Source organism: Salvelinus namaycush, unplaced genomic scaffold (assembly GCF_016432855.1).
Source record: "Salvelinus namaycush isolate Seneca unplaced genomic scaffold, SaNama_1.0 Scaffold240, whole genome shotgun sequence".
NCBI lineage: Eukaryota > Metazoa > Chordata > Actinopteri > Salmoniformes > Salmonidae > Salvelinus > Salvelinus namaycush.
Window position 1 is genome coordinate 108367 of NW_024059231.1, and position 26634 is coordinate 135000.

A 26634-nucleotide genomic window follows, 5' to 3' on the forward strand; every position below is an offset into this window, starting at 1 on the left:
TGTGCAATGTATTCCCAGAGCAGAGCAACACCTAATGAATCTAGGCTGTGCAATGTATTCCCAGAGCAGAGCAACACCTAATGAATCTAGGCTGTGCAATGTATTCCCAGAGCAGAGCAGCACTTAATGAATCTAGGCTGTGTCTAAAGTAGTGCACTATATAGGGAATAGGGCCCTGGTCTGAAGTAGTGCACCAAATCATTGGTCACATGCACATGGTTAGCAGATGTTATTGCGAGTGTAGCGAAATGCTTGTGCTTCTAGTTCCAACAGTGCAGTAATATCTAACAAGTAATCTAACAATTCCACAACAACTACCTTATACACACAAATATAGAGGGATGAATATGTACATATAAATATATGGATGAGTGATGGCTGAGCAGCATAGGCAGGTGCAATGGATGGTATAAAATACAGTATATACATATGATATGAGTAATGTAAGATATATGTAAAACATTTTAAAGTGGCATTGTTTTAAAGTGACTCGTTTGTTAAAGTGTCCAGTGATTGGGTCTCCATGTCGGCAGCAGCCTCTCTGAGTTAGTGATTACTGTTTAACAGTCTGATGGCCTTGAGATAGAAGCTGTTTAACAGTCTGATGGCCTTGAGGTAGAAGCTGTTCTTCAGTGTCTCGGTCCCAGCGTTGATGTACCTGTAATAGGGTGACATTTCGGGAGGCTCCCTAGTTTCCGTGATGATAAATTGAAGACCGTGTGAGCCGAGTAGAACTAAATAATACCCTTTTAGACAGACCTTTACGGCGTGTTGCAAAATAAAATCTGCCGATGGTTTTAAGAACCCAATTCATTATTTTTCCTATCTCCCGTGCACATACCGTTTATCTTAATAAAGCCATAGGCTACACCCTCGCAAAATAATACATTCTTAATTTGTTTTTAGGCAGGTCCAAAGAAACATTATAAGACTAATTTAAAATGTATTTTCAAAAATGAATAGAATGACAAGAGTCTTAATTCTCTTTACTGGTCTGTGAAGCCCATATGCTAGAGAAGTGCTCAGTAAATGATTTATTCTCTTCTCTTCTACAGGCCTTCAACATCCATGTGAATAGTGTTCTGCACTGTCGGGTACGCTATAGACAGCTGCTCGGCCTACACCAACAGGTAAGACAGCAACATCCATGTGAATAGTGTTCTGCACTGTCAGGTACGCTATAGACAGCTGCTCGGCCTACACCAACAGGTAAGACAGCAACATCCATGCATTGCATTCAGAAAGTATTCAGACCCCTTGACTTAAAAAAAAAATATATATATATACAGTGGGGAGAACAAGTATTTGATACACTGCCGATTTTGCAGGTTTTCCTATTTACAAAGCATGTAGAGGTCTGTCATTTTTTATCATAGGTACACTTCAACTGTGAGAGACGGAATCTAAAACAAAAATCCAGAAAATCACATTGTATGATTTTTAAGTAATTAATTTGCATTTTATTGCATGACATAAGTATTTGATACATCAGAAAAGCAGAACTTAATATTTGGAACAGAAACCTTTGTTTGCAATTACAGAGATCATACGTTTCCTGTAGTTCTTGACCAGGTTTGCGCACACTGCAGCAGGGATTTTGGCCCACTCCTCCATACAGACCTTCTCCAGATCCTTCAGGTTTCGGGGCTGTCGCTGGGCAGTACGGACTTTCAGCTCCCTCCAAAGATTTTCTATTGGGTTCAGGTCTGGAGACTGGCTAGGCCACTCCAGGACCTTGAGATGCTTCTTACGGAGCCACTCCTTAGTTGCCCTGGCTGTGTGTTTCGGGTCATTGTCATGCTGGAAGACCCAGCCACGACCCATCTTCAATGCTCTTACTGAGGGAAGGAGGTTGTTGGCCAAGATCTCGCGATACATGGCCCCACTCATCCTCCCCTCAATACGGTGCAGTCGTCCTTTCCCCTTTGCCGAAAAGCATCCCCAAAGAATGATGTTTCCACCTCCATGCATCACGGTTGGGATGGTGTTCTTGGGGTTGTACTCATCCTTCTTCTTCCTCCAAACACGGCGAGTGGAGTTTAGACCAAAAAGCTCTATTTTTGTCTCATCAGACCACATGACCTTCTCCCATTCCTCCTCTGGATCATCCAGATGGTCATTGGCAAACTTCAGACGGGCCTGGACATGCGCTGGCTTGAGCAGGGGGACCTTGCGTGCGCTGCAGGATTTTAATCCATGACGGCGTAGTGTGTTACTAATGGTTTTCTTTGAGACTGTGGTCCCAGCTCTCTTCAGGTCATTGACCAGGTCCTGCCGTGTAGTTCTGGGCTGATCCCTCACCTTCCTCATGATCATTGATGCCCCACGAGGTGAGATCTTGCATGGAGCCCCAGACCGAGGGTGATTGACCGTCATCTTGAACTTCTTCCATTTTCCAATAATTGCACCAACAGTTGTTGCCTTCTCACCAAGCTGCTTGCCTATTGTCCTGTAGCCCATCCCAGCCTTGTGCAGGTCTACAATTTTAACCCTGATGTCCTTACACAGCTCTCTGGTCTTGGCCATTGTGGAGAGGTTGGAGTCTGTTTGATTGAGTGTGTGGACAGGTGTCTTTTATACAGGTAACGAGTTCAAACAGGTGCAGTTAATACAGGTAATGAGTGGAGAACAGGAGGGCTTCTTAAAGAAAAACTAACAGGTCTGTGAGAGCCGGAATTCTTACTGGTTGGTAGGTGATCAAATACTTGTGTCATGCAATAAAATGCAAATTAATTACTTAAAAATCATACAATGTGATTTTCTGGATTTTTGTTTTAGATTCCGTCTCTCACAGTTGAAGTGTACCTATGATAAAAATTACAGACCTCTACATGCTTTGTAAGTAGGAAAACCTGCAAAATCGGCAGTGTATCAAATACTTGTTCTCCCCACTGTATATATATATCTACATTATACTAAAATGGATTACAAATATATTTCTTCTCAATCTACACAATACCCATAATGACAAAGCAAAACACATTTGTAGAACTTTTTGCACAAAAACAAACTGAAATCACATTTACATAAGTATTCAGACCTTTTACTCAGTACTTTGTGGAAGCACCTTTGCCAGCGATTAAAGTCTTGGGTATGACGCTACAAGCTTGGCACACCTGTATTTGGGGAGTTTCTCCCATTCTTCTCTGTAGATCCTCTCAAGCTTTGTCAGTTGGGATGGAGAGTGTCGCTGCACAGCTATTTTCAGGTCTCTACAGAGATGTTTGATCGGGTTCAAGTCCGGGCTCTGGCTGGGCCACTCAAGGACATTCAGAGACTTGTCCCGAAGCCACTCCTGCGTTGTCTTGGCTGTGTGCTTAGGGTCGTTGTCCTGTTGCAAGGGGAACCTTTGCCCAGGTCTGAGGTCCTAACCTGCTCCAAAGCACTGTTCATCTTTGCCTCAATCCTGACTAGTCTCCCAGTCCCTGCCGCTGAAAAACATCCCCACAGCATGATGCTGCCACCACCATGCTTCACCGTAGGGATGGAGCCAGGTTTCCTCCAGACGTGACGCTTGGCATTCAGGCCATAGAGTTCAATATTGGTTTCATCAGACCAGGGAACCTTGTTTCTCATGGTCTGACAGTCCTTTAGGTGCCTTTTGGAAAACTCCAAGCATGCTGTCTTGTGCCTTTTACTGAGGAGTGGCTTCCGTCTGGCCACTCTACCATAAAGGTCTGATTGGTGGGGTGCTGCAGAGATGGTTGTCCTTCTGGAAGGTTCTCCCATCTCCACAGAGGAACTCTAGAGCTCTGTCAGAGTGACCAATGGGTTCTTAGTCACCTCCCTGACCAAGACTGTTCTCCCCCGATTGCTCAGTTTGGCTGGGCGGCCAGCTCTAGGAAGAGTCTTGGTGGTTCCAAAACTTCATCATTTTAAGAATGATGGTTGCCACTGTGTTCTGGGCGACCTTCAATGCTGCAGACGTTTTTTGGTACCCTTCCCTAGATCTGTGCCTCGACACAGTCTCGGAGCTCTACGGACAATTCCTTTGACCTCATGGCTTGGTTTTTGCTCTGACATGCACTGTCAACTGTGGGACCTTATAGACAGGTGTGTGCCTTTCCAAATCATGTCCAATCAATTGAATTTACCACAGGTGGACTCCAAGTTGTAGAAACATCTCAAGGATGATCAATGGAAACAGGATGCACCTGAGCTCAATTTGAGTACCATAGCAAAGTTTTTTTTATTTTTTTATTTAAAAATAAATAAATTTGCAAACATTTTTTTAAAACTGTTCGCTTTGTCATTATGGTGTATTTTGTATATATCGCTGAGGGAATTGTTTTATTGAATCCATTTTAGAATACGGCTGTAACGTAACAAAATTTGGGACAAGTCTGAATACTTTCCGAAGGCATTATGTGCAGCTTCAAAACAAATTGGTGATCAAGAATATGAACTGTTTACTTTGCTCACCAGCAATGGAGAATCAAGCAACAATTACTAGCATAGGCCTACTGGTCTTTTGGTATGTCGAAATTGCTTGAAATTGACACATTTGCTTTTATGAAGCTTGCATTTGGAAATCGTTGATAAAATGAATTATTACATTATCAACATGTGTTTTTAGACAAAATAATGAAAAGGGCTGTCCTGTAGCCTCAATAAATAGACGACGATCTGTAGTTGAACACAACCGGGCTGTATCTCAACCGTCCGTGATCGGGAGTCCCGTAGGACGGCGCATAATTGGCCCAGCGTCGTCCGGGTTAGGGGAGGGTTTGGTCGGGGTAGGCAGTCATTGTAAAATAAGAATTTGTTCTTATTAACTGATTTTCCTAGTTAAATAAAGGTTAAATAAAATAACTTGAGACTTGACTTGCTATTAGAATACATGACTTGGACTCGACTCGAGACTCAACCTGTTCTACTTGGGACTCGACTCGAGACTCAACCTGTTCTACTTGGGACTCGACTCGAGACTCAACCGGTTCTACTTGGGACTCGACTCGAGACTCAACCGGTTCTACTTGGGACTCGACTCGAGACTCAACCGGTTCTACTTGGGACTCGACTCGAGACTCAACCGGTTCTACTTGGGACTCGACTCGAGACTCAACCTGTTCTACTTGGGACTCGACTCGAGACTTGAATAATAGTGACTTCTGTGTCTATGCCAGCCCTTTATAGTTTACCCAGCTTCATCTGTAGTGTAGTCACGGTGTAACTGTAAACCCGTGAACACAAACCCCTTCCTCAGGGAATGTTCTTACAGGTGCTGGCGAAACTACTGTAAGTGGATGTCAAATGGAGTGTTATTGGTAGTGACAGCTGAGCAGAAAGCCCGTGGGACTTTGTAGCTTCATCTATATTTTAGAGGGACAATAATTCTAATCTGCCACAGAGGTTGTATCCCTAATAGCATTTTGGTTGTATTCCACCGTGTAGGAGAGAGCCGTTTGAGACGTAGCCGGTGTGTCTGCCTGTGGATACTGAGCGAGTATCCAGCACAGCGCCCTGGTCTGCTTCTTCCTCTACACCATCATTACATTGAAATGAAAAACACATTGCTGCTTTTCACTACGATTGTGTTCCAAATGACTTCCTATTCCCTTTTTATAGCGCACTACTTTTGACCAGGGCCTATAGGGTTAGTAGTGCACTACTTTTGACCAGGGCCTATAGGGTTAGTAGTGCACTACTTTTGACCAGGGCCCATAGGGTAGTAGTGCACTACTTTTGACCAGGGCCTATAGGGTTAGTAGTGCACTACTTTTGACCAGGGCCTATAGGGTTAGTAGTGCACTACTTTTGACCAGGGCCTATAGGGTTAGTAGTGCACTACTTTTGACCAGGGCCTATAGGGTTAGTAGTGCACTACTTTTGACCAGGGCCTATAGGGTTAGTAGTGCACTACTTTTGACCAGGGCCCATAGGGTAGTAGTGCACTACTTTTGACCAGGGCCTATAGGGTTAGTAGTGCACTACTTTTGACCAGGGCCCATAGGGTAGTAGTGCACTACTTTTGACCAGGGCCCATAGGGTTAGTAGTGCACTACTTTTGACCAGTGTCTATAGGGTTAGTAGTGCACTACTTTTGACCAGGGCCTATAGGGTTAGTAGTGCACTACTTTTGACCAGGACCTATAGGGTTAGTAGTGCACTACTTTTGACCAGGGCCCAAAGGGTTAGTAGTGCACTACGTTTGACCAGGGCCCATAGGGTTAGTAGTGCACTACTTTTGACCAGGGCCCATAGGGTTAGTAGTGCACTACTTTTGACCAGGGCCTATAGGGTTAGTAGTGCACTACTTTTGACCAGGGCCCATAGGGTAGTAGTGCACTACTTTTGACCAGGGCCCATAGGGTAGTAGTGCACTACTTTTGACCAGGGCCCATAGGGTTAGTAGTGCACTACTTTTGACCAGGGCCCATAGGGTTAGTAGTGCACTACTTTTGACCAGGGCCCATAGGGTTAGTAGTGCACTACTTTTTGACCAGGGCCCATAGGGTTAGTAGTGCACTACTTTTTGACCAGGGCCCATAGGGTTAGTAGTGCACTACTTTTGACCAGGGCCCATAGGGTTAGTAGTGCACTACTTTTGACCAGGGCCCATAGGGTTAGTAGTGCACTACTTTTGACCAGGGCCCATAGGGTTAGTAGTGCACTACTTTTGACCAGGGCCCATAGGGTTAGTAGTGCACTACTTTTGACCAGGGCCCATAGGGTTAGTAGTGCACTACTTTTGACCAGGGCCCATAGGGTTAGTAGTGCACTACTTTTGACCAGGGCCCATAGGGTTAGTAGTGCACTACTTTTGACCAGGGCCCAAAGGGTTAGTAGTGCACTACTTTTGACCAGGGCCCATAGGGTTAGTAGTGCACTACTTTTGACCAGGGCCCATAGGGTTAGTAGTGCACTACTTTTGACCAGGGTCTATAGGGTTAGTAGTGCACTACTTTTGACCAGGGCCCATAGCGTTAGTAGTGCACTACTTTTGACCAGGGCCCATAGGGTTAGTAGTGCACTACTTTTGACCAGGGCCCATAGGGTTAGTAGTGCACTACTTTTGACCAGGGCCCATAGGGTTAGTAGTGCACTACTTTTGACCAGGGCCCATAGGGTTAGTAGTGCACTACTTTTGACCAGGGCCTATAGGGTAGGACCCATAGGGCTCTGGTTAAAAGTAGATAACAGGGTGCCATTTGGAGACATAGACTACATTTTGTCTTTGAAAACAGATCTGAATTAAAACACCAGTTGGTTCTTGGGGTCCGACAGGCTTTAGTTGAAACATCTTGTTTAAAGCCTGAGATCTTCTGATGATAAAGTCCCAGAGTTCAGATGCTTTTAAGGAGCTGAATCAACTCAGCCTGGCTAAACAGTAAATACCAGACGTCGATGTGTTTTACATGGAAACTATCCACATATCTACCGAACTGACTGGGTTTGAAATAAACCTGTGATTCATCCTCAAACTGCTCATAAGTTACACCAGGTTTTCCAAAGAGCTTCAGATGAGGGAACCATGGTCTATCTATGTTTTCTGGCCTAACTTTGGCCTGGGGGAATCATTGTGTGTTCATGTTTTCTGACCTAACTTTGGCCTGGGGGAATCATTGTGTGTTCATGTTTTCTGACCTAACTTTGGCCTGGGGGAATCATTGTGTGTCCATGTTTTCTGACCTAACTTTGGCCTGGGGGAATCATTGTGTGTCCATGTTTTCTGACCTAACTTTGGCCCGGGGGAATCATTGTGTGTCCATGTTTTCTGACCTAACTTTGGCCTGGGGGAATCATTGTGTGTCCATGTTTTCTGACCTAACTTTGGCCTGGGGGAATCATTGTGTGTCCATGTTTTCTGACCTAACTTTGGCCTGGGGGAATCATTGTGTGTCCATGTTTTCTGACCTAACTTTGGCCTGGGGGAATCATTGTGTGTCCATGTTTTCTGACCTAACTTTGGCCCGGGGGAATCATTGTGTGTCCATGTTTTTCTCTCAACCGGCACCACATTGTTCCCATACTCTTTATCTTGGGACTGAAATTCTGGGTCCAGCGACTGTCAAGCCAAACCTTTTGACGAGGTGTTAAAGTTGTTACATTACCCTCTGCCTTTTGGGAGAGCTTGTCCACACACTTCTCTATACCAAGTCCCTCGTGTGGACACACCTCTCCAATGGCCTCATGTGGCAACATCTCACTTCAGACACCAATGTTGTGAATTTGGGAGTAGGCCCGACCCGGGGACTCGAACCCAGGTCCAGCGACTGTCAAGCCAACGCCTTAACCGTTACGCCAAGAGGTCTGAACTTTTTTGGCGAGGTTGCAAGGTGTTGGGTTCAAGGAAGAGTTTTCTTTTTTACAACAAAATAATTGAAGCTGTTTTGGCAGCTCCTGCTTGCCCAACACCCTATTAAGACACTTTATGTTGGTGTTTCCTTTATTTTGGCAGTTACCTGTAGCAGCAGGCTACACGGAGAATGGAACAGCTGGATGTGGGAAACGTCTTGAGTCGCACATCATGTGTACAACATCTAAAAACTTGTGTCACTATACTGAGAGCTTTTGCTGTTTCTAAACGGATGTATTTGGGTGTTGTTTTGGGAATCTTTGTTTTAATGTTTTTATTCAGGGCCCCCCCCCCCCCCCCCCCCGTAGTACACAACGAGGATGAGGAAGTGATTTGCTGTTTCTCAAAAAAATGTGAAATCACTTAAAAAGAGTCTGGACCCTTTTAGAAAGGGACCCTTTTCTCCTTAAAGGTTGCTACAATATGATCTGTATCGGAGTAGTTCAAACATTATTATTATTATTATAATTAATATAACATGCTCAATATTTTTCAGACTAGTCCTTTTCTCCCCATTGGCTTCAGACCTTGAACTTGTTTTTCATTTCCTCCCAGATAAAGAAAGAGTACGGGAACAGCGTGGTGCCTGCTTTCCCGCCAAAGAAGATATTCACGCTGACGCCGGCCGAGGTGGAGCAGAGACGAGAACAGCTGGAGAAATACATGCAAGCTGGTGAGATCACGTTTTCACTTCTGGGCCCTGTATTTGAGGTTAGAGTCAATTCCATTTGCAATTCACTCCATTCAGAAGATGAATTGAAATTCCAGTATTATTCAGAGAAAAGTGAGTTATTTTCTATAAGGATGTTTAAATTCTCATTGAAATCTAATTTACCGCGACTAAATTGAACTAGAAGTGACCTCCACCTTTCCCATGGGGAGGAGGGTATAGTAGAACAGGCAGTAGCCGGCTCAATAGAGGGGCAGTATAGTGGAACAGGCAGTAGCTGACTCAATAAAAGGGCAGTATAGTGGAACAGGCAGTAGCTGACTCAATAAAAGGGCAGTATAGTAGAACAGACAGTAGCTGACTCAATGAGGGGCAGTATAGTAGAACAGACAGTAGCTGACTCAATAAAAGGGCAGTATTGTAGAACAGGCAGTAGCTGACTCAATAAAAGGGCAGTATAGTAGAACAGACAGTAGCTGACTCAATGAGGGGCAGTATAGTAGAACAGGCAGTAGCTGACTCAATGAGGGGCAGTATAGTAGAACAGGCAGTAGCTGACTCAATAAAAGGGCAGTATTGTAGAACAGGCAGTAGCTGACTCAATGAGGGGCAGTATAGTGGAACAGACTGTAGCTGACTCAATAAAAGGGCGGTATAGTAGAAGAGACAGTAGCTGACTCAATAAAAGGGCAGTATAGTAGAACATGCAGTAGCTGACTCAATAAAGAGCAGTATAGTAGAACAGGCAGTAGCTGACTCAATGAGGGGCAGTATAGTGGAACAGACAGTAGCTGACTCAATGAGGGGCAGTATAGTAGAACAGACAGTAGCTGACTCAATGAGGGGCAGTATAGTAGAACAGGTAGTAGCTGACTCAATGAGGGGCAGTATAGTAGAACAGACAGTAGCTGACTCAATAAAAGGGCAGTATTGTAGAACAGACAGTAGCTGACTCATGATCTACTGTTGGAACATTTTCTCTTAGCAACCAGAATGACCAATCCAGGTAGCAGAATGCCTTGTTAGCCTCTGGCTACATTAGCCTATTGTGGTATTGCTGTGGGCAGTAGCGTACAGGCTTTGACTAGACCACACACACTAGGTTTGGATGTTATCCAGATTTTCATATCGTCATACCGTCTTTCTCTCATCCCGGGATTTACGCATGAAAGCCCTTTGGGCGTCTATTACCAGAATGCTAACAAAAATAGCACACGTAATAGCGAATTTCCTTGGAGGCTGCTAGCTAAATATGCTAACGAGCGCAAACGAAAGTAAACTCCTTGCAAAGACAGGCAATCCAGTTAATAAAGATATATAGTGGCAAGAAAAAGTATGAACCCTTTGGAATTACCTGGATTTCTACATAAATTGGTCATAAAATTTGATCTGAAGTCACAACAATAGACAAACACAGTCTGCTTAAACTAATAACACACAAACAATACGTTTTCATGTCTTGATTGACCACACCGTGTAAACATTCACAGTGGAGGGTGGAAAAAGTATGTGAATGCTTGGATTTAGTAACTGGTTGACCCTCCTTTGGCAGCAATAACCCCAACCAAACGTTTTCTATAGTTGCGGATCAGATCTGCACAACGGTCAGGAGGAATTTTTTGACCATTCTTCTTTACAAAACTGTTTCAGTTCAGCAATATTCTTAGGATGTCTGGTGTGAACCGCTGTCGAGGTCACGCCACAGCATTTTAAAATCGGTTGGATGTCAGGACTCTGACTGGGCCACGCTAGAAGGAGTATTTTCTTCTGTTGAAGCCATTCTGTTGTTGCTTTACTTCTGTGTTTTGGGTTGTTGTCCTGTTGCATCACCCAACTTCTGTTGAGCTTCAATTGGCGGACAGATAGCCTTGATAAACTTGGGAATTCATTTTTTCGTCGATGACAGCAAGCTGTCTAGGCCCTGAGGCAGCAAAGCAGCCCCAAACCATGATGCTCCCTCCACCATACTTTACAGTTGGGATGTCGTTTTGATGATGGTGTGCTGTGTCTTTTCTCCACACATAGTGTTGTGTGTTCCTTCCAAAAACTCAACTGTAGTTTAATTTGTCCACAGAATATTTTGCCAGTAGCCCTGTGGAACATCCAGGTGTTCTTTTGTGAAATTCAGACGCGCAGCAATGGTTTTTTTTGGACAGCAGTGGCTTCCTCCGTGGTGTCCTCCCATGAACACCATTCTTGTTTAGTGTTTTACGTGTCGTAGACTCGTCAACAGAGATGTTAGCATGTTCCAGAGATTTCTGTAAGTCTATAGCTGACACTCTAGGATTGTTCTACCCTCATTGAGCATTCTGCGCTGTGCTCTTGCAGTCAACTTTTCAGGACCGCCAATCCTAGGGAGAGTAGCAACAGTGCTGAACTTTCTCCACTTATAGACAATTTGTCTTACCGTGGACTGATGAACATCAAGGCTTTTAGAGATACTTTTGAAACCCTTTCCAGCTTTATGCAAGTCAACAATTCTTAATCTTAGGTCTTCTGAGATCTCTTTTGTTCGAGGCATGGTTCACATCAGGCAATGCTTCTTGTGAATAGCAAACTCAAATTTTGTGAGTTTTTTTTATAGGGCAAGGCATTGTTGTGACTAAAATGAAGATCAGATCAAATTTGCTGACTAATTTAAGCATAACTTCTGGTAATTCCAAACGGTTCACATACTTTTTCGTGCCACTGTACATACAGTGCATTCGGAAAGTATTCAGACCCTTTGACTTTACAGCCTTATTCTAAAATGTATTAAATTGTTTTTGCCTTTATCAATCTACACACAATTTCCCATAATGACAAAGCAAAAACAGGTTTTTAGACATTTTTGCAAATGTATTTAAAATAAAAACTGAAATATTTCTTAAGTCTTCTGTCCCTTTACTCAGTACTTTGTTGAAGCACCTTTTGGCTGTGATTACCGTCTCAATTACAGTCTTCTTGGGTATGATGCTACAAGCTTGGCACACCTGTATTTGGGGAGTTCCTCCCAATCTTCTCTGTAGATCCTCCCAAGCTCTGTCCAGTTGGATGGGGAGCGTCGCTGCACAGCTATTTCCAGGTCTCTCCAGAGATGTTCGATTGGGTTCAAGTCCGGGCTCTGGCAGGGCCACTCAAGGACATCCAGAGACTGAACCTTGGCCCAGTTTGAGGTCCTCAACATTCTGTCGCAGGTTTTTATTAAGGATCGCTCTGTACTTTTCTCCGTTCATCTTTGCCTCGATCCTGACTAGTCTCCCAGTCCCTGCCGCTGAAAAACATTCCCACAGCATGATGCTGCCACCACCATGCTTCACCGTAGGCATGGTGCCAGGTTTCCTCCAGACGTGACACTTGGCATTCAGGCCAAAGATTTCAATCTTGGTTTCATCAGAACAGAGAATCTTGTTTCCCATGGTCTGAGAGTCCTTTAGGTGCCTTTTGGCAAACTCCAAGCGGGCTGTCATGTGCCTTTTACTGAGGAGTGGCTTCCGTCTGGCGACTCAACCATAAAGGCCTGATTGGTGGAGTGCTGCAGAGATGGTTGTCCTTCTAGTTGGTTCTTCCATCTCCACAGAGGAACACTGGAGCTCTGTCAGTGACCAAGTTCTTGGTCACCTCCCTGACCAAGGCCCCTCTCCCTGACCAAGGCCCCTCTCCCTGACCAAGGCCCCTCTCCCTGATTGCTCAGTTTCGCAGAGCGGGCTCTAGGAAGAGTCTTGGTGGTACCAAAACTTCATCCATTTAACTTCATCCATTATTTACAGATAGCCAGGGGCACACTCAGACATTATTTACCATGAAAGTATTTGTGTTTAGTGAGTCCTCCAGATCAGAGGCAGAAGGGATGACCAGGGATTTTCTCTTTAAGTGTGTGAATTAGACCATTTTCCTGTCCTGCTAAGCATTCAAAATGTAACGATTACTTTTGGGTGTCAGGGAAAATGTATGGAGTAAAAACTACATTCTTTTCTTTAGGAATGTAGTGAAGTTAAAGTAGTTACAAATATAAATAGTAAAGTACAGATACCCCCAAAAACGACTTTAGTACTTTAAAGTACTTTACACCCCTGATGTGTTTTTGGGGACCTTCAATGCTGCAGAAATGTTTTGGTACGCTTCCCCTAATCTGTGCCTCGACACAATCCTGTCTCGGATCTCTACGGACAATTCCTTCGACCTCTTGGCTTGGTTTTTGCTCTGACATGCACTGTCAACTGTGGGACCTTGTATAGACAGGTGTGTGCCTTTCCAAATCATGTCCAATCAATTGAATTTACCACAGGTGGACTCCAATCAAGTTGTAAAACATCTCAAGGATGATCAATGGAAACAGGAAGCACCTGAGCTCAATTTGAGTCTCATAGCAACGGGTCTGAATACTTATGTAAATGTTATTTCAGTGTTTTATTTTTAATACCTTTGCAAAAAATGTCAAACTGTTTTCGCTTTGTCATTACAGGGGTATTGTGTGTAGATTGATGAGGATAATGTTTTATTGAATCCATTTTAGAATAAAGCTGTAACATAACAAAATGTGGAAAAAGAGAAGGGGTCTGAATGTTTTCCGAATGCTCTGCTTATAGGTAGGAGTTAGCGAATGTAATGTTTGGTGATGTTGGACATTTTACAAGCGAACGTGAATCAGAGACATTGTTGCAAATGAGCTAAGTTTTGACATGTGCTTGTCTGACGCATGCTTGTCTGAAGGAAGAACAGTTCTTTCTCCCATTGTGCTATTTACAAACTAACACATGACTGTCTCAACTGTTCTGGGGAACTACGGTAAGCTTCATAATGTGACAGGTGAAATGAAGAACGGGATCTGGTTCAACGGTATTGGGGGAAAAAAACATACCCATGACTATTTCCAAATACCCCGGTATACAGTATACCGCCTAACACAGGCACACACTGAGCACGATAGTAGTTGAGGCTAAGGCCTCTTGGCTGTTGTCCTGACTCTTGACAAACCTGGAACCAGATATCCTTTCTGTTCTCTTCAGATCCATTCATAATGTTATCAGCACTAATAGGAAAGGTTGATACATTTGTTTTGGTCCAATATGCAGCCAGAGATAATGTCCAGGGTTGAGTACACCAGTTTCAACCCTCCCTCAGTTGGTCCTTGTCAGGAACATTTTATAGTTTCTTTGGCAAGATGTCTTTGTCAGCTAATTCCTCAAGTTACAGGTCCAAGGGGATGGTAGGCTATGCCCCCCCCCCCCCCCCCCCCCCACCAAGCCTCCGCTTTGGCCAGACACTTCCCCAAGCAGGTCAAGGGTGAACTGTGGCCATACACACACTGACATGCACACACAGACCAATACACAAAGAGAAGAACTGAGTGAAATTTAGCTGGCAGCAGTGTTGAGCATTTGTTTTAATCTTCTGAAAGTTACCACAGAACAAACTGAGCCTTGTTGAGGCATATCATAGTCCGTAAGCACACACACACACACACACACACACACACACACTGAGTCGTCCTGGCTGACTGACCGCTTGCTGGGAGGATGGTACATAAAACCATTAACACGATTATGGAAAATCTACCGCCTCAAAACACAATCTGTTCTCCCTCGTCCCCGAACGCTGTGTGTGTGTGAGACATGGGCCAGAACTCAATCCACCACAGGAATTATGTCTGTCTCTCTCTCTGTCTTTCTGTGTCCTTTTAAGGGCACTTCTAATTGAGTGTACACTCTATTTAGGGATGAGTATTACAGCACCCGCCCACATACTGTGCTTCCATTGCACCGTACATTACAATCAACCTTAGCTTTGTAAATGGACGACACGAAAATAAACCACTGTAGAGATTGCCTGGTTACGTAAATAAACCACTGTAGAGATTGCCTGGTTACGTAAATAAACCACTGTAGAGATTGCCTGGTTACGTAAATAAGCCATTGTAGAGATTGCCTGGTTACGTAAATAAACCACTGTAGAGATTGCCTGGTTACGTAAATAAGCCACGGTCGAGATTGCCTGGTTACGTAAATAAGCCACTGTAGAGATTGCCTGGTTACGTAAATAAACCACTGTAGAGATTGCCTGGTTACGTAAATAAACCACTGTAGAGATTGCCTGGTTACGTAAATAAGCTACGGTCGAGATTGCCTGGTTACGTAAATAAACCACGGTAGAGATTGCCTGGTTACGTAAATAAACCATTGTAGAGATTGCCTGGTTACGTAAATAAGCTACGGTCGAGATTGCCTGGTTACGTAAATAAACCATTGTAGAGATTGCCTGGTTACGTAAATAAACCATTGTAGAGATTGCCTGGTTACGTAAATAAGCCATTGTAGAGATTGCCTGGTTACGTAAATAAACCATTGTAGAGATTGCCTGGTTACGTAAATAAACCACGGTAGAGATTGCCTGGTTACGTAAATAAACCATTGTAGAGATTGCCTGGTTACGTAAATAAACCATTGTAGAGATTGCCTGGTTACGTAAATAAACCATTGTAGAGATTGCCTGGTTACGTAAATAAGCCATTGTAGAGATTGCCTGGTTACGTAAATAAACCACGGTAGAGATTGCCTGGTTACGTAAATAAACCATTGTAGAGATTGCCTGGTTACGTAAATAAACCACGGTAGAGATTGCCTGGTTACGTAAATAAGCTACGGTCGAGATTGCCTGGTTACGTAAATAAACCATTGTAGAGATTGCCTGGTTACGTAAATAAACCATTGTAGAGATTGCCTGGTTACGTAAATAAACCATTGTAGAGATTGCCTGGTTACGTAAATAAACCATTGTAGAGATTGCCTGGTTACGTAAATAAACCACGGTAGAGATTGCCTGGTTACGTAAATAAACCATTGTAGAGATTGCCTGGTTACGTAAATAAACCATTGTAGAGATTGCCTGGTTACGTAAATAAACCATTGTAGAGATTGCCTGGTTACGTAAATAAGCCATTGTAGAGATTGCCTGGTTACGTAAATAAACCACGGTAGAGATTGCCTGGTTACGTAAATAAACCATTGTAGAGATTGCCTGGTTACGTAAATAAACCACGGTAGAGATTGCCTGGTTACGTAAATAAACCATTGTAGAGATTGCCTGGTTACGTAAATAAACCATTGTAGAGATTGCCTGGTTACGTAAATAAGCCACGGTCGAGATTGCCTGGTTACGTAAATAAGCCATGGTCGAGATTGCCTGGTTAGTCACATCTGGAGATGTCAGGTTGAATTGGCTCCTGCTCTTTGATGATTTACAGATAGTTGAAGCCATGTCAGAAGACCTTCTCGGCTCATTGTAGATACATCCTACTACTACAGATTGACGAGGTCTATACAGATATATCCTACTACTACAGATTGACGAGGTCTATGTAGATATATCCTACTACTACAGATTGACGAGGTCTATGTAGATATATCCTACTACTACAGATTGACGAGGTCTATGTAGATATATCCTACTACTACAGATTGACAAGGTCTATGTAGATATATCCTACTACTACAGATTGACGAGGTCTATGTAGATATATCCTACTACTACAGATTGACGAGGTCTATGTAGATATATCCTACTACTACAGATTGATAAGTTACAAATGTAAGTGTTGATGTGGCCCTCTAACATCTCTCATCTTCTCTCTCTCTCTCCACCACAGTGCGACAGGACCCCATGCTCGGAGCCAGTGAGATGTTCAACAGCTTTCTAAGGAAAGCCCAGCAGGTTGGTAGTGGAGCTAGCTAGCATGTCTTCTAGCCTGGCTGTGTAATTGTTGTGTAGCTAGCATGTCTTCCAGCCTGGCTGTGTAATTGTTGTGTAGCTAGCATCTCTTCCAGCCTGGCTGTGTAATTGTTGTGTAGCTAGCATCTCTTCCAGCCTGGCTGTGTAATTGTTGTGTAGCTAGCATCTCTTCCAGCCTGGCTGTGTAATTGTTGTGTAGCTAGCATGTCTTCCAGCCTGGCTGTGTAATTGTTGTGTAGCTAGCATGTCTTCCAGCCTGGCTGTGTAATTGTTGTGCAGCTAGCATGTCTTCCAGCCTGGCTGTGTAATTGTTGTGTAGCTAGCATGTCTTCCAGCCTGGCTGTGTAATTGTTGTGTAGCTAGCATGTCTTCCAGCCTGGCTGTGTAATTGTTGTGTAGCTAGCATGTCTTCCAGCCTGGCTGTGTAATTGTTGTGTAGCTAGCATGTCTTCCAGCCTGGCTGTGTAATTGTTGTGCAGCTAGCATGTCTTCCACCCTGGCTGTGTAATTGTTGTGCAGCTAGCATGTCTTCCACCCTGGCTGTGTAACTGTTGTGCAGCTAGCATGTCTTCCAGCCTGGCTGTGTAATTGTTGCGTAGCTAGCATGTCTTCCAGCCTGGCTGTGTAATTGTTGTGTAGCTAGCATGTCTTCCAGCCTGGCTGTGTAATTGTTGTGTAGCTAGCATGTCTTCCAGCCTGGCTGTGTAATTGTTGTGTAGCTAGCATGTCTTCCAGCCTGGCTGTGTAATTGTTGCGTAGCTAGCATGTCTTCCAGCCTAGCTGTGTAATTGTTGCGTAGCTAGCATGTCTTCCACCCTGGCTGCGTAATTGTTGCGTAGCTAGCATGTCTTCCAGCCTGGCTGTGTAATTGTTGCGTAGCTAGCATGTCTTCCAGCCTGGCTGTGTAATTGTTGCGTAGCTAGCATGTCTTCCACCCTGGCTGTGTAATTGTTGTGTAGCTAGCATCTCTTCCACCCTGGCTGTGTAATTGTTGTGTAGCTAGCATGGCTTCCAGCTTGGCTGTGTAATTGTTGTGTGGCTAGCATGTCTTCCACCCTGGCTGTGTAATTGTTGCGTAGCTAGCATGTCTTCCACCCTGGCTGTGTAATTGTTGTGTAGCTAGCATGTCTTCCAGCCTGGCTGTGTAATTGTTGTGTAGCTAGCATGTCTTCCACCCTGGCTGTGTAATTGTTGCGTAGCTAGCATGGCTTCCAGCTTGGCTGTGTAATTGTTGTGTGGCTAGCATGTCTTCCACCCTGGCTGTGTAATTGTTGCGTAGCTAGCATGTCTTCCACCCTGGCTGTGTAATTGTTGTGTAGCTAGCATGTCTTCCAGCCTGGCTGTGTAATTGTTGTGTAGCTAGCATGTCTTCCAGCCTGGCTGTGTAATTGTTGTGTAGCTAGCATGTCTTCCAGCCTGGCTGTGTAATTGTTGTGTAGCTAGCATGTCTTCCAGCCTGGCTGTGTAATTGTTGTGTAGCTAGCATGTCTTCCAGCCTGGCTGTGTAATTGTTGTGTAGCTAGCATGTCTTCCAGCCTGGCTGTGTAATTGTTGTGTAGCTAGCATGTCTTCCAGCCTGGCTGTGTAATTGTTGTGTAGCTAGCATGTCTTCCAGCCTGGCTGTGTAATTGTTGTGTAGCTAGCATGTCTTCCACCCTGGCTGTGTAATTGTTGTGTAGCTAGCATCTCTTCCAGCTTGGCTGTGTAATTGTTCTGAAGATAGCTAGCTGTTCTTACACCTGTGTTTTGTTCTACATAGAATGTGTCTCAACCAGGAGGTGTGGCGTGTGTTGTGCATCAGTTGTTCTTTATAGACAGACTCCTCAGCAAGCTGCTGCTCTGGTGATTCAGTGTGTTGTGTGTGTCTGCTCTGTGAGCCAGCAGGCTGACTCAGTAGTGGCTTCAGTCTTGGTAATACGTTCAGCCACGGTGAGACTTTGAGGTGAGGTGGTAGTTTTCTCAATGATGCGTCTTGCCATTGAGATCCAGCATTTAAATAATGCTACTGATTTGATCCAAGGCGGGAGTTATAGTAATGAAGTGAAATGTGTGAGAGACACCAGAGAGGAAGAGGTGAAGTGAGAGGGATAACTGGGCCCAAAATCTGTCTCGTTTAGCAGGTGGCTTACCAAGCCAGAAGTGTTTGTACAGAGGTAAATGAGAGAGAGTTGAATTTTAACAAAAAAAAATGTATGACTTGTTTGCGTGATCTAATAGAACAGGGTTCTATAAGAGACCCAGCAGTAAACCTGTCATTGTCCAATAGGAGACCCAGCAGTAAACATGTCATTGTCCAATAGGAGACCCAGCAGTAAACCTGTCATTGCCCAATAGGAGACCCAGCAGTAAACCTGTCATTGTCCAATAGGAGACCCAGCAGTAAACCTGTCATTGTCCAATAGGAGACCCAGCAGTAAACCTGTCATTGTCCAATAGGAGACCCAGCAGTAAACCTGTCATTGTCCAATAGGAGACCCAGCAGTAAACCTATCATTGCCCAATAGGAGACCCAGCAGTAAACCTGTCATTGTCCAATAGGAGACCCAGCAGTAAACCTGTCATTGCCCAATAGGAGACCCAGCAGTAAACCTGTCATTGTCCAATAGGAGACCCAGCAGATTCCAACAGAAGAGGTACCTCTGGAGATCTACCTGTCTAAGAGGCAGAAGGTCACGGTCAACATCCTGACCTCTGACCAGACAGAAGACGTCCTCGAGGTAAGCTGTATGTGTGTTTGCCAGCCGGGACACATGCTGATTTAAAACGCTGTTCATTTTCGATTCAGTTTTATTATCACCTTATTATCGTGGAAATTATGAGTGATAATAATTGATCTATAAATCCATAACACTAATGTTCAGTTGGTGTCCTACAATGAATATCAGTGTTAGGAAACCTGTAGGGAGATGGATGAAATGGAACCAGAGAATGTTTGCCAGCACCAGAGAATGTTTGCCAGCACCAGAGAACAAGAGAATGTTTTCCAGCACCAGAGAATGTTTACCAGCACCAGAGAACCAGAGAATGTTTTCCAGCACCAGAGAATGTTTACCAGCACCAGAGAACCAGAGAATGTTTACCAGCACCAGAGAACCAGAGAATGTTTGCCAGCACCAGAGAACCAGAGAATGTTTGCCAGCACCAGAGAACCAGAGAATGTTTGCCAGCACCAGAGAACCAGAGAATGTTTGCCAGCACCAGAGAACCAGAGAATGTTTGCCAGCACTAGAGAACCAGAGAATGTTTGCCAGCACTAGAGAACCAGAGAATGTTTGCCAGCACTAGAGAACCAGAGAATGTTTGCCAGCACCAGAGAACCAGAGAATGTTTGCCAGCACCAGAGAACCAGAGAATGTTTTCCAGCACCAGAGAATGTTTACCAGCACCAGAGAACCAGAGAATGTTTGCCAGCACCAGAGAACCAGAGAATGTTTGCCAGCACCAGAGAACCAGAGAATGTTTGCCAGCACCAGAGAACCAGAGAATGTTTGCCAGCACCAGAGAACCAGAGAATGTTTGCCAGCACCAGAGAACCAGAGAATGTTTGCCAGCACTAGAGAACCAGAGAATGTTTGCCAGCACTAGAGAACCAGAGAATGTTTGCCAGCACCAGAGAACCAGAGAATGTTTGCCAGCACCAGAGAACCAGAGAATGTTTGCCAGCACCAGAGAACCAGAGAATGTTTGCCAGCACCAGAGAACCAGAGAATGTTTGCCAGCACCAGAGAACCAGAGAATGTTTGCCAGCACCAGAGAACCAGAGAATGTTTGCCAGCACCAGAGAACCAGAGAATGTTTGCCAGCACCAGAGAACCAGAGAATGTTTGCCAGCACCAGAGAACCAGAGAATGTTTGCCAGCACCAGAGAACCAGAGAATGTTTGCCAGCTCCAGAGAACCAGAGAATGTTTTCCAGCACCAGAGAACCAGAGAATGTTTGCCAGCACCAGAGAATGTTTACCAGCACCAGAGAACCAGAGAATGTTTGCCAGCACCAGAAAACCAGAGAATGTTTGCCAGCACCAGAGAATCCATCCACTCTTGACACTAGTTGACCAATAAGTGAATGCAGTACATTCTCTCAGATAGAAAGATAGAAGTTGTAACGCCACACAAACAGCTGCCCTTTGTTCCTGTAACTACTACAACTGTAAACTAGTCTGGTGTTCTTCATAAACTGTTGTTACCAGAAGGACCATAGACCTCTCTCTCTGGGATAGTTCAATAGGTTCAAGGCTGTATAACTGTCAGTGAATACATGTTTGTTTTATATGAGTCAGAGGAAATAGGAGTTATGGATTCATTCAACCACAGAAGAAGATGAGAGAAGATGATCTTTCTGTCTGTCTTCTGATTTGCAGGCTGTTGCGTCAAAGCTGGACCTTCCAGACGACCTTGCTGGTTACTTCAGTCTCTTCCTGGTTCGGGAAGGAGTGGACGGGGGCTTAACGTGTAAGCACTGACTTTTAACCTTCGACCCCTAACCCTTAACCATCCCATAACCATATAGAGGACAGTTGGGAATGAAATATATTGATAATTTCTGAGAGGTCATCATATAAGATGGATATTGTTATGGCTGACTAGAGGGAGTTGTTTTGACAGACCGCTCGAGGGACTTGTTTTGACAGACATCATCCTTTTGTTGACGGTCTCTCTAGTGTCTCCTGTTGTTGACGGTCTCTCTAGTGTCTCCTGTTGTTGACGGTCTCTCTCTAGTGTCTCCTGTTGTTGACGGTCTCTCTCTAGTGTCTCCTGTTGTTGACGGTCTCTCTAGTGTCTCCTGTTGTTGACGGTCTCTCTCTAGTGTCTCCTGTTGTTGACGGTCTCTCTCTAGTGTCTCCTGTTGTTGACGGTCTCTCTAGTGTCTCCTGTTGTTGACGGTCTCTCTAGTGTCTCCTGTTGTTGACGGTCTCTCTAGTGTCTCCTGTTGTTGACGGTCTCTCTCTAGTGTCTCCTGTTGTTGACGGTCTCTCTCTAGTGTCTCCTGTTGTTGACGGTCTCTCTAGTGTCTCCTGTTGTTGACGGTCTCTCTAGTGTCTCCTGTTGTTGACGGTCTCTCTAGTGTCTCCTGTTGTTGACGGTCTCTCTCTAGTGTCTCCTGTTGTTGACGGTCTCTCTAGTGTCTCCTGTTGTTGACGGTCTCTCTCTAGTGTCTCCTGTTGTTGACGGTCTCTCTAGTGTCTCCTGTTGTTGACGGTCTCTCTCTAGTGTCTCCTGTTGTTGACGGTCTCTCTCTAGTGTCTCCTGTTGTTGACGGTCTCTCTAGTGTCTCCTGTTGTTGACGGTCTCTCTAGTGTCTCCTGTTGTTGACGGTCTCTCTAGTGTCTCCTGTTGTTGACGGTCTCTCTAGTGTCTCCTGTTGTTGACGGTCTCTCTAGTGTCTCCTGTTGTTGACGGTCTCTCTAGTGTCTCCTGTTGTTGACGGTCTCTCTAGTGTCTCCTGTTGTTGACGGTCTCTCTAGTGTCTCCTGTTGTTGACGGTCTCTCTAGTGTCTCCTGTTGTTGACGGTCTCTCTAGTGTCTCCTGTTGTTGACGGTCTCTCTAGTGTCTCCTGTTGTTGACGGTCTCTCTCTAGTGTCTCCTGTTGTTGACGGTCTCTCTCTAGTGTCTCCTGTTGTTGACGGTCTCTCTCTAGTGTCTCCTGTTGTTGACGGTCTCTCTCTAGTGTCTCCTGTTGTTGACGGTCTCTCTCTAGTGTCTCCTGTTGTTGACGGTCTCTCTCTAGTGTCTCCTGTTGTTGACGGTCTCTCTCTAGTGTCTCCTGTTGTTGACGGTCTCTCTCTAGTGTCTCCTGTTGTTGACGGTCTCTCTCTAGTGTCTCCTGTTGTTGACGGTCTCTCTCTAGTGTCTCCTGTTGTTGACGGTCTCTCTCTAGTGTCTCCTGTTGTTGACGGTCTCTCTCTAGTGTCTCCTGTTGTTGACGGTCTCTCTCTAGTGTCTCCTGTTGTTGACGGTCTCTCTCTAGTGTCTCCTGTTGTTGACGGTCTCTCTCTAGTGTCTCCTGTTGTTGACGGTCTCTCTCTAGTGTCTCCTGTTGTTGACGGTCTCTCTCTAGTGTCTCCTGTTGTTGACGGTCTCTCTCTAGTGTCTCCTGTTGTTGACGGTCTCTCTCTAGTGTCTCCTGTTGTTGACGGTCTCTCTCTAGTGTCTCCTGTTGTTGACGGTCTCTCTCTAGTGTCTCCTGTTGTTGACGGTCTCTCTCTAGTGTCTCCTGTTGTTGACGGTCTCTCTCTAGTGTCTCCTGTTGTTGACGGTCTCTCTCTAGTGTCTCCTGTTGTTGACGGTCTCTCTCTAGTGTCTCCTGTTGTTGACGGTCTCTCTCTAGTGTCTCCTGTTGTTGACGGTCTCTCTCTAGTGTCTCCTGTTGTTGACGGTCTCTCTCTAGTGTCTCCTGTTGTTGACGGTCTCTCTCTAGTGTCTCCTGTTGTTGACGGTCTCTCTCTAGTGTCTCCTGTTGTTGACGGTCTCTCTCTAGTGTCTCCTGTTGTTGACGGTCTCTCTCTAGTGTCTCCTGTTGTTGACGGTCTCTCTAGTGTCTCCTGTTGTTGACGGTCTCTCTAGTGTCTCCTGTTGTTGACGGTCTCTCTAGTGTCTCCTGTTGTTGACGGTCTCTCTCTAGTGTCTCCTGTTGTTGACGGTCTCTCTCTAGTGTCTCCTGTTGTTGACGGTCTCTCTCTAGTGTCTCCTGTTGTTGACGGTCTCTCTCTAGTGTCTCCTGTTGTTGACGGTCTCTCTCTAGTGTCTCCTGTTGTTGACGGTCTCTCTCTAGTGTCTCCTGTTGTTGACGGTCTCTCTCTAGTGTCTCCTGTTGTTGACGGTCTCTCTCTAGTGTCTCCTGTTGTTGACGGTCTCTCTCTAGTGTCTCCTGTTGTTGACGGTCTATCTCTAGTGTCTCCTGTTGTTGACGGTCTCTCTCTAGTGTCTCCTGTTGTTGACGGTCTCTCTAGTGTCTCCTGTTGTTGACGGTCTCTCTCTAGTGTCTCCTGTTGTTGACGGTCTATCTCTAGTGTCTCCTGTTGTTGACGGTCTCTCTCTAGTGTCTCCTGTTGTTGACGGTCTCTCTAGTGTCTCCTGTTGTTGACGGTCTCTCTAGTGTCTCCTGTTGTTGACGGTCTCTCTAGTGTCTCCTGTTGTTGACGGTCTCTCTCTAGTGTCTCCTGTTGTTGACGGTCTCTCTCTAGTGTCTCCTGTTGTTGACGGTCTCTCTAGTGTCTCCTGTTGTTGACGGTCTCTCTAGTGTCTCCTGTTGTTGACGGTCTCTCTAGTGTCTCCTGTTGTTGACGGTCTCTCTCTAGTGTCTCCTGTTGTTGACGGTCTCTCTCTAGTGTCTCCTGTTGTTGACGGTCTCTCTAGTGTCTCCTGTTGTTGACGGTCTCTCTCTAGTGTCTCCTGTTGTTGACGGTCTCTCTAGTGTCTCCTGTTGTTGACGGTCTCTCTAGTGTCTCCTGTTGTTGACGGTCTCTCTAGTGTCTCCTGTTGTTGACGGTCTCTCTAGTGTCTCCTGTTGTTGACGGTCTCTCTAGTGTCTCCTGTTGTTGACGGTCTCTCTCTAGTGTCTCCTGTTGTTGACCGTCTCTCTAGTGTCTCCTGTTGTTGACGGTCTCTCTAGTGTCTCCTGTTGTTGACGGTCTCTCTCTAGTGTCTCCTGTTGTTGACGGTCTCTCTCTAGTGTCTCCTGTTGTTGACGGTCTCTCTCTAGTGTCTCCTGTTGTTGACGGTCTCTCTCTAGTGTCTCCTGTTGTTGACGGTCTCTCTAGTGTCTCCTGTTGTTGACGGTCTCTCTAGTGTCTCCTGTTGTTGACGGTCTCTCTAGTGTCTCCTGTTGTTGACGGTCTCTCTAGTGTCTCCTGTTGTTGACGGTCTCTCTAGTGTCTCCTGTTGTTGACGGTCTCTCTCTAGTGTCTCCTGTTGTTGACGGTCTCTCTAGTGTCTCCTGTTGTTGACGGTCTCTCTCTAGTGTCTCCTGTTGTTGACGGTCTCTCTAGTGTCTCCTGTTGTTGACGGTCTCTCTAGTGTCTCCTGTTGTTGACGGTCTCTCTCTAGTGTCTCCTGTTGTTGACGGTCTCTCTAGTGTCTCCTGTTGTTGACCGTCTCTCTAGTGTCTCCTGTTGTTGACCGTCTCTCTAGTGTCTCCTGTTGTTGACCGTCTCTCTAGTGTCTCCTGTTGTTGACCGTCTCTCTAGTGTCTCCTGTTGTTGACCGTCTCTCTAGTGTCTCCTGTTGTTGACGGTCTCTCTCTAGTGTCTCCTGTTGTTGACGGTCTCTCTAGTGTCTCCTGTTGTTGACGGTCTCTCTAGTGTCTCCTGTTGTTGACGGTCTCTCTCTAGTGTCTCCTGTTGTTGACGGTCTCTCTCTAGTGTCTCCTGTTGTTGACGGTCTCTCTCTAGTGTCTCCTGTTGTTGACGGTCTCTCTCTAGTGTCTCCTGTTGTTGACGGTCTCTCTAGTGTCTCCTGTTGTTGACGGTCTCTCTAGTGTCTCCTGTTGTTGACGGTCTCTCTAGTGTCTCCTGTTGTTGACGGTCTCTCTCTAGTGTCTCCTGTTGTTGACGGTCTCTCTCTAGTGTCTCCTGTTGTTGACGGTCTCTCTCTAGTGTCTCCTGTTGTTGACGGTCTCTCTCTAGTGTCTCCTGTTGTTGACGGTCTCTCTCTAGTGTCTCCTGTTGTTGACGGTCTCTCTCTAGTGTCTCCTGTTGTTGACGGTCTCTCTCTAGTGTCTCCTGTTGTTGACGGTCTCTCTAGTGTCTCCTGTTGTTGACGGTCTCTCTAGTGTCTCCTGTTGTTGACGGTCTCTCTAGTGTCTCCTGTTGTTGACGGTCTCTCTAGTGTCTCCTGTTGTTGACGGTCTCTCTAGTGTCTCCTGTTGTTGACGGTCTCTCTAGTGTCTCCTGTTGTTGACGGTCTCTCTCTAGTGTCTCCTGTTGTTGACGGTCTCTCTCTAGTGTCTCCTGTTGTTGACGGTCTCTCTCTAGTGTCTCCTGTTGTTGACGGTCTCTCTAGTGTCTCCTGTTGTTGACGGTCTCTCTAGTGTCTCCTGTTGTTGACGGTCTCTCTCTAGTGTCTCCTGTTGTTGACGGTCTCTCTCTAGTGTCTCCTGTTGTTGACGGTCTCTCTCTAGTGTCTCCTGTTGTTGACGGTCTCTCTCTAGTGTCTCCTGTTGTTGACGGTCTCTCTCTAGTGTCTCCTGTTGTTGACGGTCTCTCTAGTGTCTCCTGTTGTTGACGGTCTCTCTCTAGTGTCTCCTGTTGTTGACGGTCTCTCTAGTGTCTCCTGTTGTTGACGGTCTCTCTAGTGTCTCCTGTTGTTGACGGTCTCTCTCTAGTGTCTCCTGTTGTTGACGGTCTCTCTAGTGTCTCCTGTTGTTGACGGTCTCTCTCTAGTGTCTCCTGTTGTTGACGGTCTCTCTCTAGTGTCTCCTGTTGTTGACGGTCTCTCTCTAGTGTCTCCTGTTGTTGACGGTCTCTCTCTAGTGTCTCCTGTTGTTGACGGTCTCTCTAGTGTCTCCTGTTGTTGACGGTCTCTCTAGTGTCTCCTGTTGTTGACGGTCTCTCTAGTGTCTCCTGTTGTTGACGGTCTCTCTCTAGTGTCTCCTGTTGTTGACGGTCTCTCTAGTGTCTCCTGTTGTTGACGGTCTCTCTCTAGTGTCTCCTGTTGTTGACGGTCTCTCTCTAGTGTCTCCTGTTGTTGACGGTCTCTCTAGTGTCTCCTGTTGTTGACGGTCTCTCTAGTGTCTCCTGTTGTTGACGGTCTCTCTAGTGTCTCCTGTTGACTCATTTTGAAAACTTTCTTGAAAAGTTCACCGGAAAGATCCAGTCAGACATCTTTGTTTCCTCTTTTATATTGTTGACTATATACTGTAAGCTGGTGAGTAGATAGACTGTCTCTAAAACATGGTTTTATCAGACTCACCAAGGTCCTTTCCCTGGAAACACGCAGAGCAAGAGGCCACCCTGCCTAG

General features: G+C 45.4%; 1 protein-coding gene across 1 annotated transcript in view; it reads left to right on the plus strand.

Annotated features, from left to right (window-relative positions):
- LOC120038847 (sorting nexin-17) overlaps positions 1-26634 on the plus strand; it is a 68144-nt gene that overhangs the window by 19159 nt on the left and 22351 nt on the right. The window contains exons 2-6 of the mRNA XM_038984435.1: positions 1056-1130; positions 8855-8972; positions 16594-16658; positions 19283-19393; positions 21037-21127. Coding sequence (XP_038840363.1) covers positions 1056-1130; positions 8855-8972; positions 16594-16658; positions 19283-19393; positions 21037-21127 — 460 coding nt within the window. The remainder of the gene's footprint in view (positions 1-1055; positions 1131-8854; positions 8973-16593; positions 16659-19282; positions 19394-21036; positions 21128-26634) is intronic.